Genomic DNA, 18,515 nt, shown 5'->3' with positions numbered 1-18,515 from the left:
CCTGGCTAATGGAGAGTATTTTTAACCTTTTGCTCTTTTAGGCTAGGGCTCTTAGGCTTTGTCCTATAAGTGCTGGTAAGATGCTGAGACATTTTTTGTTATTGTTATTTGTTTGCTTGTTTTTATTTTGCAGTGCTAGGACTTGAACCCAGGGCCTCATCATGCCAGGCAAGAGCTCTACCACTGAGCCACATCCCCTGCCCCCACTGAAAGGTTTTTAAGCAGGGGAGTGCCAAAGTCCAATTTGTACTACAGAAAGATCACTAGGCTGCGTTGCCGGGAGGGGGGGGGGGGGGGGGAGTTTACCAGAGGCAAAGATTAGCGTCCTGGCTGCCAAATTAGGAGGCTGTCCAGTAGTCCAGTCACAGCCGCCATGTGGGCAGCTTGAACGAGGCAGTTGGCAGTGGAAACAGAGGGAATGAATTTTGAGGTAAAGGGACATAGGCTCAAGGGACTGATATGGCTGCATGGGTAAGCAGGAGTGAAGTGGAGGCGGTTTTAAGTAGGAGTGTTGCTAGCAGCAGATAGTAGGCTTGTGAACCAAGTCAGTACTTTCTTTGTAAATTCATAGGTCCTAAAAGTCACACGTTAAAAGAAGGTCCCCATGTGTTACTACTTGTTGGCTCTAAGGCATTTTTGTCTGTTAGTATCTTCCTTGTTGGAGAAGTTGGAAGAGGATTTCTATTAAAATTCTTTAGTCAAACTTATTCCTGATATTTAGAAAACTAATTTTTCCCACATATAAATATGGGAAAATTCATTCAAAATTCTATATTTAGTAAAGGAACTAATTTAAATATATGTTACATATATTTTTAAAAAGTCTTTCATTAATGTGATCTGTCTGCTTTGTGTGTGGCTTGAAATTAAAAACACTTGTATGTAGTGATTTAATTTATAATTTGAATTTTATGTAATAAAGTTAATTCTTTGATCTGTTCAGTCAGTATCTACTAATTTTTTTACATGAGCAATAACACAGTGTTTATATGTTCTCCCCATTTTCCCTGTTCATCTTCTATCTTATAGTAGCCAAAGATTTTATTTCTATATGTTTATATAGTTAAATATCCTATATTTCTGTTACTTGGATTCTCAGCTTTTAGTAATATCTCATTCCTGGCCTTTTATTTTATTTTTTGTGGTACTGGAGATTGAACCTAGGGGTGCTCTACCACTGAGCTACACCCCCAGTCCTTTTTATTTTTTTTATTTTGAGACAAGGTCTCATTAAGTTGCTGAGGCTGGCCTCAAATTGGAGTTCCTTCTGCCTCAGCCTCCCAAGTCTCTGGGATTACAGGTGTGCACCATTGGGCCCAGTTCAGCTTGGCTTTAGTCTTGGCTTTATGTAATATAATATGAATAATTTAGTGCTTTCCTTCAGCTCTTTTGCTTCCTTGATCATGTTTGCTCATGGGAATGAGATATTCTTTAAGTCCTTGTATGTTCAAAACCAGATTTCTTAGCTTAGCAATTTTCAGGTTTCTTCTGGAGTATATTTCAGTTTTCTTCTGGAGTATATTTTTCTGAGATCTGCTGCCACAGGGCCATTCCACTCCCCTGACCCTGTCTCTGCTGGACACTGTCCCCATGTCTTCTGCTCAGCTCCCACCCAGTCCTCCAGAATCCTACAGCTGTGTTCATGGAGCTCGTGGGTTTATCACCTCAGGGAGAGTCCCTCCTCTGCGGTGTGCGTGTTTTTGCTGGCATATTCTGTTTCACAGTTCACCCATTGAATGGCTTCTCTAGTGCTCCCCGCCCCCGTAGCTTTGGTTCCTCCTCAGCCTACCAGTGTCTACATGTATTTGCTTTTGACGGCCTTATCCTTGTTTTTTTTTTTTTTTTGGTTTTTTTTTTTTTGACACTATAGGTTTTATTTGCTTCTAGTTTCACTGACAGAAAAGTTTGCTTTAGTCTTTTCTTGTTTACTTTGTTATTGTTAGTATTGGTGGTATCCAGGAGGAAAAGAGGCAAGTTACTGACTTATATCAACATTTAGGCAGTAAGTTCTTAATTTTATTTATTTATTTACTTATTTATTTATATTGGTAATACTGAGGATTGAATCCAGAGTCTCGTTCATGCTAGGCCTGAGCTACATCTATAGCCCTATTTACATTTTATTTGAGGCAGGCTCTTGCTAAATTGCCCAGGCTGGTCTTGAAGTTGGGATCCTGTCTTAGCCTTCTGAGTTGCTGGGATTACAGGTGTGACACCCCACCCTGCCATGCCCAGCCCTTAATTATGTTTAAATGTGTGGCACTATGGTATAACAGCAAAGAAAACGGGGGGTTTGGAACTAGATATACCTGCCTTTTGATCTAAACTCTGCCACTAACTATCTAAAAATGGACAAATCACATCCCTTCTTTGACCATCATTCTTCTCATCTCTAAAATGGGAATAATTCTCATAAGAATTTCTCATTGTGGCTGAGCATGGTGGCACATGCCTATGAGGAGGATACCAAGTTGGAGGCCTCCCTCAACAATTTAGCAAGGCCATAAGCAACTTAACAAGACCCTGTCTCAAAATAAAATGTAAAAAAGAGCTGGAAATGTGACTCAGTGGTTAAGTGTCCCTGGGTTCAATCCCTGGCACCAAAAAAAGAAGAAGAAGAAGAAGAAGAATTTCCCATCATTATGCAGAGTAAGGTCCTATGTATAACACATAAGGGGCTAGCATAATGCTCTGCAAATAGTAGGTGTTCTAAAGGTAACATTATAATGTTTTGTTGATTTCTTGATATAGATGCCATTCATGGTTCCATTAACTCTGTTTGGATGGTTATCATGTTATTCCATGAGCCCAGAGTCCCTGGTGGATGCTGTCTTTGAGGCATTGTCAGAACACACTTTAGCAGATTCCTACTTCATTCATAAGTCTATCTAGGGCAGAGAAGAAAAGATTGGTAGTTCTGGAAACCTGGGGGGTCACTGTCCTGCAGGTGGCAGGGCTGAGGGTGGGATTCCCCAGAGCAAGGTCTTTCGGGCAAGGCAGGATTTTTTTCAGGGAGAGGTCAGAAGGGCCAGGGCTGGGCCTGGATTCTGGATAGTCACTAGTCTAGTTTCTGGGATCAAGGATTGTTGTGGGTGGGCATGAGGCTTTGGGACTTTGTAATAGGTCTGCCTCCCAACTTCCAGCAGGCCTCAGAAACCACGTGGTAGGATTTCCTTCAGAGCAGTTCTGCATGATCAGAGGAGGTCAGGATGCTATTTTTAAGAGCTCCTAGTGCATGTGCAGTTAACTGTTTGCTTTTGTCTGTGTGGTCCTCAGGTCCCGGAGTCCCAGGCAATCATGGCTTCTACCATATCTGCTAGCAGCAGCTCTGGCGGAGCCTCTGTTGACTGTAGCACCTCTAGAAGTCAAGGTATCATCGAGCCCATGGATACAGAAACCCAGGAGCATGGGAGAACATCTGCTGACAGAAGAACTGAAAGCCAGAAGAATGCACAGACAGATGGAAAGATGCCGGCAGATGGGAAGACCCAGGGAGACAGATCACAAGTAGCCCAGAGGACGCAGGCAGACAGAAAGACACAGGTGGATGTTGTGACGCAAGACAGTGAGAGGTTACAGTTAGATAGGAACTCAGAGAAGGATGTGGTGGCACAGAGAAGGGTGGAGATACGGGTAGAAAGGACGCAGGCAGATGAGAGGATGCAGAAAGATAGAAAGACACAGGCAGATGGGACGATACAGGAAGATACAAGGATGCAGGAAGAAAGGGGGACACAGTCAGAGGACAGCGTTCCTGCAGCTATCAAAAATCAATCAGACAATCGGTCTGTGACCAGCCTCAGCCCACCATGCAGAGCCCCTAAACTCCCACCTTCAGAGCAATCTAGGTCTTCTCAGATTACTGAATGTTTTGTACAGACCCCAGAAACATCTTGTATCCTAGAAAAACCTGGCATCATGGTCAGATCTGAGGAGCCAGCAGTAACAGCCTCCAGGAACCATCCGGACACTGTATTGGATCCCCTGTTGGGGAATCTTGGGCATCCAGCACAGCTGCCTCCTAGGAGGAACTTGGAACAGGTGGGAGGAGAGAGATGTCAAGGTCCAGAGTGGTCAGGCCTGGTCAAGGCCAAGTCAGAGGACAGCCTGCTCCAGTGCCCCAAGGAGCAGTGGCCAGGGGATATGCTTTGTGTGGGTCTGGGTGGCCCAAGCCAGGAGGTGTCCACCATGCCCTCTCTTCCTGGGACTGAGGAGGGGCTGCACAGTACCCTGACCTCTCAGCACATGAGCACAGCTGCCTTCCTGTCCTCTGGGGATCAGGCCTTGCTGAGTTCTGCCCCCACACTGAACCTGGGGCCGAGGCCCCCCACTCAGAGTCACCCAGCAGAAGCCATGGCCACCAGTGGTGAGGGGGCCTGTGCCAAGGAGCCAGATATGGAGGGGAGGCCCTCAGGCACCCGGAGCTGTGACCCTGGCCTCATAGATTCTCTGAAGAACTACCTGCTTCTGCTGCTAAAGCTATCCAACACTCAGGCAAGTGAAGCAGGAGCTGAGTCCCAGATGGGGGCTGCCACGGGAGGTCTGGAGCCCTCATCCACTCTGGCCCCCACCGTGGAAGTGGCTGGGCTGAGTCCCCGGACATCGAGGCGCATCCTGGAGCGTGTGGAGAACAACCATCTGGTGCAGAGTGCGCAGTCCCTGCTGCTGAGCCCCTGTACCTCCCGACGTCTCACTGGCCTCTTGGACCGTGAGGTGCAGGCTGGCCAGCAGGCCCTGGCTGCTGCCCAGGGCTTCCGGGCCCCCAGCCCACTCACGGTCCCCACCATTGTGGTGGGTGAGGAGGGCTCTGGGCTGACCTCAGAAGGATTCAGTGTGGGTGAGGGAGAGGTTTCCCTTGAGGGGCCTGGCCTCTGGGGAGCCTCCCAGGAAAGTGGTATGGGTGGGCCATTGGGGGAGGGGGGCAGGCAAACAGCAGAGAGCAAAACTCAGGAACTCTTCCCGGAGGAGGAGGTCCCAGGGGAGGCTCTGACAGATCTCCCTGCTGCCACACCCGAGGAACTGGCTCTAGGGGCCCGGAGGAAGAGATTTCTCCCTAAGGTCAGAGCAGCAGGAGATGGAGAGGTGGCCAAGCCTGAAGAAAGGGAGAGCCCTAGTGTTTCTCCCCGGGGATCCAGGAAGAGCCTGGCACCTGGGTCTCCAGGGACTCCAGGGCGGGAGAGACGCTCCCCTACCCAGGGCAGGAAGTCGAGCATGTTGGAGGTGCCCAGGGCAGAAGAGGAGCCAGCTGCAGGAGACCTGGGCTCCAGTACCAAGGCCAGTGGCCTGGACACAGAGCCTGCCCTGGATGAAGGCAAGCAGGAAGCTCTGGCCAAACCCAAGAAAGCCAAAGACCTGCTGAAAGGTGAGCAACATAAAGGGTGGAAGAAGGCTTCCAAAAAGCCGCAGAGAGGCGCTGCTACTCACAGGGATAGCACATCCCTACTAGGGGTTTACAAATCATGTTCTTATTTCATGATCTATCCCTCAGAAAGGCCTGGTCCTAGCCAGGCATGGTGGCCCATGCCTGTAATCCCAGCTACTCAGGAGGCCGAGGCAAGAGGATAACAAATTCAAAGCCAGCCTGGGCAACTTAGCAAGGCCCTGTCTCAAAATAAAAATGAAAAGGGCTGGGGGTATATTTCAATGGTAGAGTGCTGCTGGGTTCAATTCCCAGTATCATAGACAAATGGATGGATGGATAGATAGATAGACAGACAGACAGACAGATAGATGAAGGTCTGGCTCTTGCTTGGTTCTTTATCCCTGCAAAATGGAGATAATAATATGCAGTACCAACCTTGTAACATTGTGAAGTAGATATACCAAGGACTTAGCACAGTGTCTGACTTCAGTAGTATCCTCCTTCCATCACCATAATCATCTCTTTACAGATTTGGTTCATGATTGCAAAGTAGTGAAAATGGATTCAGATGCAGGTTTCTGGAGTAAGGGGCCTAAAATGCACACTGAAGATCCTCTCTTGGTGGTTGTCTTTGTCCTCCTCTGTGACGACATCCCTGGCCTGTGATGGGGTGGAGTTGTGGGTTCATTCTAGTTCCGATGTGTGCTCTGGGGGTTGGGGCAGACACCTGAGGTCCAGTGGGAGGCAGCTGGGACTATGAAGTGGTGGGTTTGTGTGGAGTCTGGAATTCTGTTTTCTCCTTGCCTATTCTACCAAGGAGGCCCAGGGAAGCAGGGGTATGGCCAGAGAGGGCACAGATGGGGGGATGTGGCCCCTGCCACCTAACTGGGTTCCTGCTCTCAGCCCCACAGGTGATTCGGAAGATTAGGGTGGAGCAATTTCCTGATGCCTCTGGTAGCCTGAAGCTCTGGTGCCAGTTTTTCAACATTCTTAGTGACTCAGTCCTGACTTGGGCCAAGGATCAGCGCCCAGTGGGTGAGGTGGCCAGGAGGTAAGTAGCCTGGATTCCATCTTCAACTGACCTGGCTCCCTAATTACAATAATCATGTTTGTGTATTGTCTTAATGCTTTAAATCTATACCGCATTTAGTCACCACAATAATGTTATGAAGAGATTCTGTTATTCCCATGTTATTCCCATAGTAGAAACAAGGAAATTGAGGCTCAGAGGTCTTAAGCCACATAGCTAGTAGGTTTCATGACTGTAAACCAGACCCATATGATCCAGGGCCAGTTCTTGACCATGGAAACTCTTACTGCCTCCCAGGGGCTCCCAGAGCTGTGTTCCTAGCAGCCTCTGAGAGTGGGGTTGAAGGCCTTGTGTCACTGTGATGGCCCTCATGAGAAGGGTCTCCATTCTCTGCAGTGCAGGGGATGAGGGACCGGCAGCCCTGGCCATTGTGCAGGCTTCCCCCGTAGACTGTGGCGTGTATCGATGCACCATCCACAATGAGCATGGCTCCGCCTCCACTGACTTCTGCCTCAGCCCTGAGGGTGAGTGTGTCCTATGGGGTGAGGTGGGGAGGTCTGTCCAGCTTGGCCTCTGCAGGGTGGGGGCAGTCACCTGGGTAAACCAGTCTGAAGGCAGCAAACAGCTCCCTCTTCTTTTTCTCACATAGTGTTATCTGGATTCGTCTCCAGGGAGGAAGGTGAAGGTATGTGGCCCCTCTGGGGGAGGAGGGACGGGTCTTCCTGTCCACCCCTGCCCTCTACAGACAAGATCTTCAGTAAAGGCTTGGACTCTGTCCCCAGTCCACAAGATGCTGCCCTTTACTGCCCAGTTTATGATTTGATTGAGCGGGGTGGAATGGAGAAGGAAACTGATGTTTCAGAGGCTGTAGGAGAGAAAGTGGCTAAGGAGGACAATTCCATCAGAATTTAATTCAGCTCTGGGCTCTCTGCCTATGTCAGAGTCCTTGATCAAGAGCAGGACTGACCACCAGGGCATGCCTTATCCTGCCAGCTACCCACCCAGAGTTTCCCACCATGCTCTGTAGATTCCTGCGTTAGACTCATACAAGGAGCCTGCTAAAAATGCAGCTTGGTCTCCACTGCAGACATCCTTAATGTCTAGGAAGGACCTAGGAGCAATGCATTTGGTGATGGTGAGACACCCCTAAAGTGTAACAAACACTTCAAAGCCTCAGAAATCAGGGGAAGAGTCCATATCGCACCTGCAAGACTTGCACTAAGGCTTAGGTCCAGGAAGATACCAGTGATGGAGACACCCAAGGAGCTTCACTTGCTAACAGATGCATTAATTCTTCTGTTCATTCTATCACATTCGATCACATGTTCACCCAACCAGTGTTTTTTGTTCAGTTATCAAATGATTTAAAATTTTGGTGTTCTTTTTTTTTTTTTTTTTTTTTTTTGTGTGTGTGTGTGTGTGTGGTGCTGGGGATTGAACAGAGGGCCTTGAGCATGCTAGGAAAGTGCTTGACCACTGAGCTGCATCACCAGTCCTGATCAATTCCTTTTTAAATTAGAAAAATAGCTGGGCATGGTGCTGCACACCTGTAATCCAAGCTGCCTAGGAGGCTGAAGCATGAGGATCACAAGTTTGAGGCCTGGGCAACTTAGCAAGATGCCGTCTTAAAATAAGATTTTTTAAAAAGGGTTGTGATAAAGAGCTTGTGATAAAGAGCTTGTCTAGTGGTGGATTTCCCCAGAACGTGCGTGTAGAGTGCCGGTGGATTTTGCCCAGAACCTGCTTGTAGAGTGCCGGTGTGAGTTCGGGAATAAAGAATTGCTGTTTGAATCTAAAAAAAAAAAAGAGCTTGAAAAAAAAAATTCTGACACAACCCCTTTTATTATTTTGGGGTTTTAGCAGTCACTAATTATTGTCTAAATCCATTATTTCATTAAGAGTGACAATATGGAGGTATTTTAATTCTATCATTTTGTCTTTAGTAGCTGGAATTTTTCTGTATGATTATTTGGTTATCCTGATACATACAGATCCAGCAGAAAACGAATAAGTACTTGCCTTTTCCCCCTCTGTACTCACTAGATTTCAGAATAGTGAGTTTGTATTCTAGCATCCTCCAATTTCAGAATAGTGAGTTTGTATTCTAGCATCCTCCAGAGGTGACCAATGAGGTTTGTTTCTTTTGATTGAGGAAATTGTTTATTAGTACCAGGGATTGAACTTTATCACTGGGCTCCATACCCACCTTTTTATTTTATTTTTACTATTTGGGTAGTAAGGATTGAACCTAGGGGTGCTTTACCACTGAGCTATATCCCTAGCCCTGATTTTTTATTTTGAGACAAAGTCTTGCTAAGTTTGAGGATGATCTCAAACTTGAAATCCTCTTGCCTCTGCTTCCTGAGTAGCTGGGATTACAGGCATTTGCTACTGTGCCCTGCTAATTAATTTTGCCAGTTACCATTATGAACAAATGAACTTTACACATGTATGATATGTGTACTACATTGCAATAATTACCTTTGTGGCTAAGATTGTTTCAGTTTTGGTCAAAGTTTGTTTGTAGTTAGTTCCTGTGTTTTTTTGTTTTGTTTTGTTTTGTTTTGGTACTGGGGATTAAACCCAGGTCTCTTAATCACTGAGCCACATCTTCCGCTCTTTTTTTCAGATTTTATTTTGAGACAGGGTCTCACTAAATTTCTTAGGGCCTCACTAAATTGCTGAAGTTGGCTTTGAATTTGCAATCCTCCTGCCTCAGCCTCCTGAGCTGCTGGTATTACAGGAGTGTGCCACTGCACCTAGCCCTGTGTTCTTTTGACAACCCCAGTAGCAGTTGTTTTTTTCCCTCTTCAGTGCTGGGAATTAAATGGAGAGGGCCTTGCACATGCTAGGTGAGCTCTCTACTGCTGAGCTACATCCCTAGCCCATTTAAAAAATTTTATTTTGAGCTGGGCATGATGTCACATGCCTGCTATCCCAGCATCTTGGGAGGCTGAGTTAGGAGGATTGCAAGTTCAAAGACAGTCTCAGCAATTTAGCAAGGCCCTAAGCAATTTAGAGAGACCCTGTCTCGAAATAAAATATATAAAAAGGCTGGAGATGTGGCTCTGTGGTTAAGCGCCCCTGAGTTCAATCCCTGGTACCCAAAACAAAAACAAAAAAAAAGTCATTTTTTTTTTTTGAGACAGGGTCTTGATAAGTTGCCCAGGCCTCAAATAGCTTCCAGTAGTTTTTTTTTTTTTTAACTTGTTTATAGACCTTTATCTATTTATTTATATGTGGTGCTGAGAATCAAACCTAGTGCCTCACATATGCCAGGCAAGTGCACTACCACTGATCCACAACCCAGTAGTTTATTTTAAATATTTATTTTTTTAGTTGTAGTTGGACACAATACCTTATTTATTTTTATGTGGTGCTAAGGATCGAACCCAGAATCTCACACCTGCAAGGTGAGCGCTCTACTGCTGAGCCACAATACCAGCCCTGAGCTTCTAGTAGTTTTTGACAGTTTTCTTATCTCACAGAATATTTCAGATCTGTTCTGTATACTTCCTACTAAGTGCTATAGCCTACCACTTCTTTCTTTTTTAAAAAAATATTTTAAACATATTTTTTAGTTGTTGATGGATCTTTATTTTATTTATTTATACGTGATGCTGAGAAATGAACCCAGTGCCTCACACATGCTAGGCAAGTGCTCTTCCACTGAGCTACCACCCCAACCCCAGCCTACCATTTCTTTAGGGAGCTCTGATTCCTTTTGGTGGGAAATGGTCTTTAGCAATAACAATTTGAGCATTAGGGGTGCTCACTGCTACTGGATTGGTCCTGCAAAGTTTTTATTCCATCAAACATGTTGGTTGAGATGGAGTCTTTATTATACCTAAGTCTAGAACAAAGTAATTCTGGTATTCTGAATTGACTGCTACTGCCACAAGAACACTCCTGCCTACTTGGGTACTTTCTGGACACTTAGTATAGAATGAGTACCAACCGAGATTGTTAAATGGCAAAGGTTGAATCAGATGGAATTTCTGTCCCAAGCAGCTTTCAGTCTGGTAGGGGCTTCAAGGTATATACAGCAGAGCACTTATGGACAGACAGGGAGCACACAGGTAGACAGGTGGGAGACTGTTCTGGCCTTTTCATCCCTGTGGATCTCACATTGTTCAGGCAGGGTCTTCTAGTTTCCACATTTCTCCTGTTCCCCTTCAGTTGGAGAAGAGATTGAGATGACCCCCATGGTGTTTGCTAAGGGTCTGGCTGACTCTGGCTGCTGGGGGGACAAGCTCTTTGGGCGACTGGTGAGCGAAGAGCTCCGAGGGGATGGACATGGGTGTAACCTTCGGAAGGCCTCCCAAGCCAAGGTCATCTACGGGCTGGAACCCATCTTTGAGTCAGGCCGCACATGCATCATCAAGGTGTCCAGCCTGCTTGTGTTTGGGCCCAGCAATGAGACTTCTCTCCTGGGCAGAAACTATGATGTCACCATTCAGGTACTACTTCCAGTTACTGTACTGTCTTACCTCCTTCCCTTTCCAAGCCTGGGTCCTGTTGGGAAGCCCAATGTGGGGGCAGAAGCCATCTCAATCTCAGCCTATGAGGTTCCTATAGTGGCCCTAGAGGAGAAGCTGAGATGTAGCCTGGAATCTAGACATGGCTTCAAAGAGCTTGAGAACTTCAAAACCATTTGGGCCCTAGGTTTCAAACTATATATATGTTTCAAACCTGATCTCTCCTAGAGGTCCTTTTTACATGGGAAATAAAGAAGGAATGATGTGGGTAGGGATGGTCTACCCTTCTTTCCACTGAGGGATCCCAGGGCACTGCCTCCTAGCCTTAATGCTAGGAAACATAGTTTAGAAACCATTTTGAAAACCTCAAACTGAAAAAAGTCCACAGCCCCTTGTGATTCAAATGAGAAGATGAGTCACTGAGTAGGGAACAGCAAGGAGGGAGCCCCATTGTACCCCAGGGTTGGCATCCTCCTGGAGTCCCTTAGCAGATGGCCCGCCTACTTAGACCTAGGCATGAGAGAGAGCTGGGGAGGGTCCTTGCTGATTAGATTCGGTTTCCTCTAATCCACAGGGGTGCAAGATCCAGAACATGAGCAGGGAGTACTGCAAAATCTTCGCAGCTGAAGCCCGGGCAGCATCCGGCTTTGGAGAGGTGCCTGAGTAAGTGCACGGGAGGTGGGGACATCCAGTGTGCGGAGCTGTTGCCTCCCACTTCTGCAAAGACAGTGATTTCCCAACCCCTCATGGGGCATCCTATGGCCAGGTACAAATAGGCTCATGCTACCCCATGCTCAGCTCAAAGGTCCCACAAAATCTAGAAATGAAAACCTCAAGATTCACTCCCTACTTGAGAAAAGTCTCTGGTTGAGTCTCCTCCCACCCACCCTAATTCCTCACCTTTTAATCCAGATTTTACCAATTACGTGTTGTGCATACCAGATTCTGGGTCTCTGTGGAAGATGTGGGGTGGGCTCATCTAAATAAACTGGTCAGGACTCTCCTGCCATGGGCAGGCAGGCTCTGTGTGGACTTCCGTAGGAGTCAGCTGTGAGTCATAATTGTTACTGTTCTGAGACTTGAACTTTGACCCTTGCATATCTGGGGTTTAACTGGTATTGGATCATGATCTGTTTGAATCTGCTCTGGAGGTAACCTTTCTATTTGACACATACTGGCCTCAGCCCTTACCCAAGCATGGTTGACCTGGGACCATAGCAGGGTTTGGTTCTGGTCCCATTGATTGTAGAGAATAGACAGGACTCTGATGTCAATGGCCTCCATTTCCTTTCCTGAATTCAGGATGGAGCCTCTGGGAAAGGCCCTTCTTTTAGATCCAAGAATAAATATAGAATGGGGTTGGAGAGAGGAGCTCTCTGGGGCCACATTTGCTGCTTACTGCAGAGTTCCACTATGTTTAGGATCATCCCACTGTATCTGATCTACCGGCCTGCCAACAATATCCCCTATGCTACCCTGGAGGAGGACCTGGGCAAGCCCCTGGAGTCTTACTGTTCCCGGGAATGGAGCTGTACTGGGGCTCCAAAAGCATCCAGCAGCTCTGAGGCCTTGCAGAAATGCCAGACCTTCCAGCACTGGCTGTATCAGTGGACAAATGGCAGCTTCCTTGTCACAGATTTGGCAGGTATGAAGGTGTGAGGATGCACAGGTGCATGGATATAAAAGCATGCAGAAAAGGCAGAGCTGTAGTGCATGTTTGATAATTTATAAAGCACGTTTGCATTTTTTTCTCCTTTGCTTTTTAAAAAAAGTATTTATTTTTTAGTTTTAGGTGGACACAGTATCTTTATTTTATTTTTTATGTGGTGCTGAGAATTGAACCCAGTGCCTCATGCATGCTAGGCGAGCGCACTACCACTTGTGCCACATCCCCAGCCTTCCTTTGCTTTTCAAAACAGTCTTGTAATGTAGATTGGACAGGGACTATTTTGAATGCAATCCTAATATACACCCTTGTGTCACCCCATTTATAACTGCAGTTGCATTTAAAGGAGTCAGATCCAGCCCACTTAAAGTTAAAAGGAATCTGTTTCAAGTAATGTTACATAGAATCTATTTCAAAACCCACAATTACCCTTTCCCTTTTCAAAACTTCCTATCTCTGCAGCTTGGCTTTGGATTTTTTCAGTCTCCAAATCTCCCAAACTCTCTTCCATCCTAGTACAAATAGCTTTATAGTCACTCCTCGTCTTCCTCCATTTTTGTTAGTCTTTAAATATAAGCTTGTCTGGCTTTCTTTTAGTTTTATCTTTTTTTAATATATATATATTTTTAGTTTTGTATGCCTTTATTTGATTTTATGTGGTGCTAGGATTGAACCCAGTGCTTCATACTTGTGGGGCAAGTGCTCTACCACTGAGCCACAGCTCCAGCCCCTTTGAGTTGTATCTCTATGTCCCTTAACAAAAGAAGGCGGGAAGCATGAATTCTCCTTTATTGTTTGACCAATTCTCTCAGGCCAAGCTCTTTAATCAGAACTGGACAGGGGAGAGAAAAAGAAAAACTGCTGTCTACAGTGGGAGGAAAGGTAGCTGGCAGTATCACACATTGTTAAGTCTTGTCTCTGAGGCAAAAAGTGAGACCAGCCAGGTGTGGTGGCACATGCTTATAATCCCAGAGACTCATGAATCTAAGGTCATAGGATTGAAGATTCAATGCCAGCCTGAGTAACAGTGAGACCCTGTCTCGAAATAAAAAGTAAGGGCTAGGGATGTAGCTCAGTGGCAAAGAGCTCCTGGGCTCAATCCCAAGTACAATAAATAAATAAATAAATAAATAAATAAAAGTAAGAAGACCAAGGACAAGAGATATAAAATAGACTCCAAGTAGCTTTTCACTAGGGTTAGGCTATACAATAATTATTGTATATATAATTCCATATGTCAGACGAGGGGATCTAGATAACATCAAGCCACCATTATTCAATCTATTATGTCACAAATTCATGTTTCCACTCTTCTATCCAATATTTATTAAATATTGGGAAGATACAAGATAAATTGGTAGTAGTCACTGTCTTCAAGAAGCTGTGAGAAATAGCTTCTACCATGAAATGACAACGTGGTGTCATAGGAAAAAGACTTAGGAGTCAGAATAGTTTAAGACCAGGTCCCATTACCACATTGTTTTCTCTGTTTCTCAAAGAAGAAAACCAAAGCTCAGACAGGTTGTGTCTTTTAATTGCCTTTCCCTCTCTAGGAATACTGTCTTCTTACCTGTTTTCAGGATTAAATGAGATCATATTTGGGAAAACCTGCAAACTGAAATTCTGTGCAAGTGTGAGAGATCTTTATTATAATACAAATGGAATGTGAGAAATGACAAAGAAATTGACATTTATTTCATAACTACTGTGCTTCAGACACCGAGCCAGAGTCCTACATGTATTGTGATCTTCTCAAAACCCCTGTAAGATGGGCATTATTGTTCTCTCTTTCACAGTTGCAGGTTAGAGGATTACGTGACTTGGTAAATTCACATGGCCTAGAAGTGAGAGAGCTGAAACATAAATCTAGATCTGTCTGGTTCTAAAGCTAACACTGTGCTGCTCCATCATGTGATGGTCCTCAGCCCTGTTAGTGAAAGGCAGCCCCTTAGAAAAATCCTGGGCAGTTTGAAAATAGGGAAAGAGGATCACAAATCTAATACATGAATGCTGAGGTAGTAGGGTGGACTGAACAGGGTGGCAGATTTTTCTCTCCATCGTCATTTTGCCAGGCTGTGTTCTTCCAAGGCTGTCTTAACCATCTGGCTTCCTGAAGAATTTGCCTGCTGCCTTTATGAGTAGGGTGGAAGACAGTTTTTTCCAGTGATACTCTCATTGCCATCTTCTCTATCTTGGAAAGGCTACTAATCAAGAGAAAGGAGGTTTTAGTCCAAAGCCAGAATCCAATTCAGTTTGTGACCTGGTTTGATCTATTAGAGGCAGGCTTGCATATCTGGAAGAGTTTTGGCTTTAGGATTCGGGAAAACTAAACATTTACTTTGACTCACAATGATCATTGCACAATTAGTGCTCATTTATTATAAAATAAGCATGAATTTCCCAAGTCATTGAACTCTGAGCTATCTTAAAAATGGGAAGATGACTAACTACCAGTGTGTTAGTTAGGTTTTTGTCATTATGACCAAATACCTGACACAAACAAAAAGTTTATTTTTGCTCATGGTTTCAGAGGTTCAGTCCATGGTTGGCCAACTCCATTGCTCTGGGCCTGAGGTGAGGCAGAACATCATGGCAGAAAGGTGTGGCAGAGGAGAGCTACTCAGTTCACAGCAGCAGGAAAGAGAGAAAGACAGACAGAGAGAGCTGGGGGAGGCTGAAAACAAGCTAAATCCTTCCAGGGAACACACCTTCTGACCTTCTTCTTCTAAATAGGTCCCACCTCCCAATAACTCATTCAAATTATTGATCCATCAAGTAGATTAATCTATTGATGAGGTCAGAGCTCTGATGTTCCATCATTTCTTATAAGTTCCACCTCTGGACATTGCTACATTGGGGAACCAAGCTTTACCACATGAGCTTCTGAGGGACATTCCAGATCAAAACCATAACAACTAGTCATACAGAGACTTGTGCAGTGCCTTTGAGTCAGGCTGGTGGTGATGACCTTTGAGAGGATGGCTGAAGACCTGCCTCCATTGAACTCTGGGAAGTTCCCATCTAAAGTGATGTCCTTGCTGAAGACATGGAAGCCTAGGACCCAGCCAGGCTGCCATCAACCCCTGACTTTCTCTCTTTTCAGGGGTTGACTGGAAGATGACTGATGTGCAGATTGCTACCAAACTGCGAGGGTGAGTGGTTCTTGGGGATAGCACACCCTAGTCTTCTCAGGATGTTGGACATCCTAATTCCTTCTGATTTCCATCCCTGGGGTGTGGGTGACACCCCAAAGCCATTAATTCCCCCCACCCACCCTGGTGCCCTTGACCCCAGGTCTGGACTGGCAGCTGTAATCAATGCCCATATCTAAGTTCTCCTGAAATTCTGGGCCTTCAGGGACTCCTCCACTCCTTCTCACTTGAGAATGTTCATCAGGATGCGGGTGGGCAAGGGCCCTGGGATTAGACGGTTGACCTCAAGCCTGCATCAGTTTATATTTAAAAGGCAAACTCTCCTCACACTACAGGATGGCCCCAAAGTGAATCCTGTGTGTCAAAGTGTAATGAGACCAGTTTTGAAATCAATGTTTGGGATGCTGCCACCTAAGGTAGAACCCAGGGGAATAGGGTAGAATATACCCTGGTGATGGCCACCCCAAAGTCAGCCCCCAAGGGCCTGTCACTCTGGGTGCGGCCCACTCAGCTCTTACTGTTTGGCTGCAGATACCAAGGCCTCAAGGAGAGCTGTTTCCCTGCCCTGCTGGACCAGTTTGTCTCTTCCCACCAGTGCAACACCTACTGTGCGATGCTGGGGCTGAAACCCCTCAAGGCCCCTGAGTCTGCCCATCCCCAAGCCAAGGCCAAAGGCTCTAAGAGTCCATCTGCTGGCAGGAAGGGCCCCCAGCTGAGTCCTCAGCCCCAGAAGAAAGGCCTCCCTAGTCCTCAGGGCACCCGGAAGAGTGCTCCAAGCTCCAAGACCTCTCAGGTTTCAGAGGCAGTCACTATCCAGTCATCGGGACAGCCTCCCATCCAAGATGGAGGCTCCAAGGCCCAGGGCATGCGGTAGCCCCAACAGGAGGCTGGGGGCCTCCACCCAGCAGCAGACCAACCAGGAAGCAGCTTGAACCGGATGGAGACATTCTCAACACAGAACAAACCAGAGAAGGTGACCTAAGGAGGCACTTCTTGGGGACCTCTCTGATCAGCCTCTCCTCAGTCAACTCCTCATTGGATGGCTCTGGGCACAGCACACAGCCCATTGGCCTCTCCTGGTGCCATTGTTATCCAGGACTTGCAGGCCTTAAGCAGGCCCCACCTCCAAGGACCTGGAGATCTAGGCCCTTCTTGAAGTTTACACATGCCACTGCTGGAGGCTTCCCCAAGTCCTCTGCATGATTTCTGTAGCCCGACCCCTTGCCCCAGCCAAACCCTTCAGTTAATGTTGTACTCTGGGGGCCAACATTTGCTGTTTTGCCCCTGTTTGGCCCCTATCTCTCCCTGTCATCAGAGCTCCAGACTTCCTCTGGTGGATCTGGCTTGGTGATGTTCAGGAAATTTCTCCTTCCCGCTACTTAGCCTCATTCAGCCCAGCTTATCCCTCAACTAACCTGTCCTGAGCATGCACAGTGCTCAGGGCCCTTCCGAGCCTGCCGTGTCCTTCTGCGGTGGTCTTTGATGATGTGTGTTCCTGCTGTTCCTTCCCATCACTCAGACACCCACTTCCCTGCTCCCATGTTCCCTTGTACCTTCATGCTTTGAGTTGCAGCCTGCTGACTGCCCTTTATCAATTCTTTGCTTGTCCCTTTGTCCCAGACCTTCCCTGTGCCTGACCCACACCCTGAGGCCCAGCCCCTCTGGCCTCTCCCTCCATCCTGGTGCCCTCTTCCTCTACCTCTCCCAGGTTCTCTGCTCATGAGGTGAGAACTGGCATGAGGGTGCCAGCAGCAATAGCCAGAGGGAGGGCGTTGACTTTGAGAGGCTTCATGCTCAATATTGAAAGGAGTGGGGTTACAATGAGCTTTGCACCTGCCTCTCAAAGGGGTGGGGGGCTGGGACTCTTCCTCACAGGGGAGTCCACATGGGTGTTCTAGGAAGGATCTGTTCACATGCTTGGGTGGAGTGTGTCTCTATCTGGGAATTAGGACCCCTGCCCCCCAACCATTAGCTCTTGATCCTGGGGCTCCAGCTCTGCACCCTCATGCCTGGGCTTCTGAGGAAATTCTGTGCTGGGCCCAACATCCTGGACATCCCTCCTTGAGACCTGGAGTGGGGCAGGTCTGGAGCTAGCCTGCTCCCCTGGAATGCAATAAAGGCAGCAACCGTGTGTCCTGCTTGCCCTCATCTGGTGTGGTTATAGTCAGGACCCCTCTTACCAGTGGTACTGCAGGCTGTCTAAGGTATCCTATAGTTCCTGAATCAACGTTTTGGTTCCTAGCCTGAAGTTCCATCTCAGTCTTCTCTGGCTGCAGCTGGACAGTCTGTTGCACAATTCAGCTGATGGCCTGTGCCCCTTAGCAAGGTGTTTGGGGACTTGATGACTTTGGAATTGCACCTTCGTTTGGAAGAGAACATGAAAGAAGGAACCTAGAAAGGAAGAACAGATCTGGGGACTCAGCAGAAACTCCCCGTATCTCTGGCCGCCTCTGCCACAGCAGGACTGGTCTGGATGTCAAGCAGCATCTGCCCCCAGCTACCTGCTAACCCTTACATGCCTCTCAATCCCACCTCACCCCACCCAGGGTTTTCCCTCACCTGAAGTTTCCTCCTCCATCCTCATGATTTTAACTTCTCTACCTCCTCTTTGCTCCGGTTGCTTCCTACTTCCTTCTCTTGCCCAGGGGGCCCTTAGTTCTCCCTTAGTTCTCTACATACCCAGCTTACTTTGGTGAACTGAGAGTTGGATATTGTTCATCCATTAATCATTCACCCATTCATTCAGCAAATTGTGAGCACCTACTTTATGTCAGCCCCATTTATGCTGGGAGGAAAAGATGTATAGGCAGTCTTAGGAGAGAATGCC

At 46.8% G+C, this 18,515-nt stretch overlaps 1 protein-coding gene across 3 annotated transcripts in view; it reads left to right on the top strand.

The window, feature by feature from the left end:
• Alpk3 (alpha kinase 3) overlaps positions 1-17,836 on the top strand; it is a 50,049-nt gene extending 32,213 nt beyond the window's left edge. For 2 of the 3 annotated variants that reach the window (XM_076851293.2, XM_076851292.2), the window contains 9 exons: positions 3,277-5,362; positions 6,266-6,413; positions 6,789-6,916; positions 7,042-7,077; positions 10,572-10,852; positions 11,445-11,533; positions 12,292-12,515; positions 15,640-15,688; positions 16,220-17,836. In XM_076851293.2, coding sequence (XP_076707408.2) covers positions 3,277-5,362; positions 6,266-6,413; positions 6,789-6,916; positions 7,042-7,077; positions 10,572-10,852; positions 11,445-11,533; positions 12,292-12,515; positions 15,640-15,688; positions 16,220-16,562 — 3,384 coding nt within the window. In that variant the 3' untranslated portion in view covers positions 16,563-17,836. The remainder of the gene's footprint in view (positions 1-3,276; positions 5,363-6,265; positions 6,414-6,788; positions 6,917-7,041; positions 7,078-10,571; positions 10,853-11,444; positions 11,534-12,291; positions 12,516-15,639; positions 15,689-16,219) is intronic. The other variant, XM_076851294.2, reaches the window with a different exon arrangement.
• Positions 17,837-18,515: the final 679 nt, after the last annotated feature.

The sequence above is a fragment of the Callospermophilus lateralis genome, chromosome 3, assembly GCF_048772815.1.
Source record: "Callospermophilus lateralis isolate mCalLat2 chromosome 3, mCalLat2.hap1, whole genome shotgun sequence".
In the NCBI taxonomy this organism is placed as follows: Eukaryota; Metazoa; Chordata; class Mammalia; order Rodentia; family Sciuridae; genus Callospermophilus; species Callospermophilus lateralis.
This window is presented reverse-complemented; position numbering and strand designations above follow the sequence as displayed.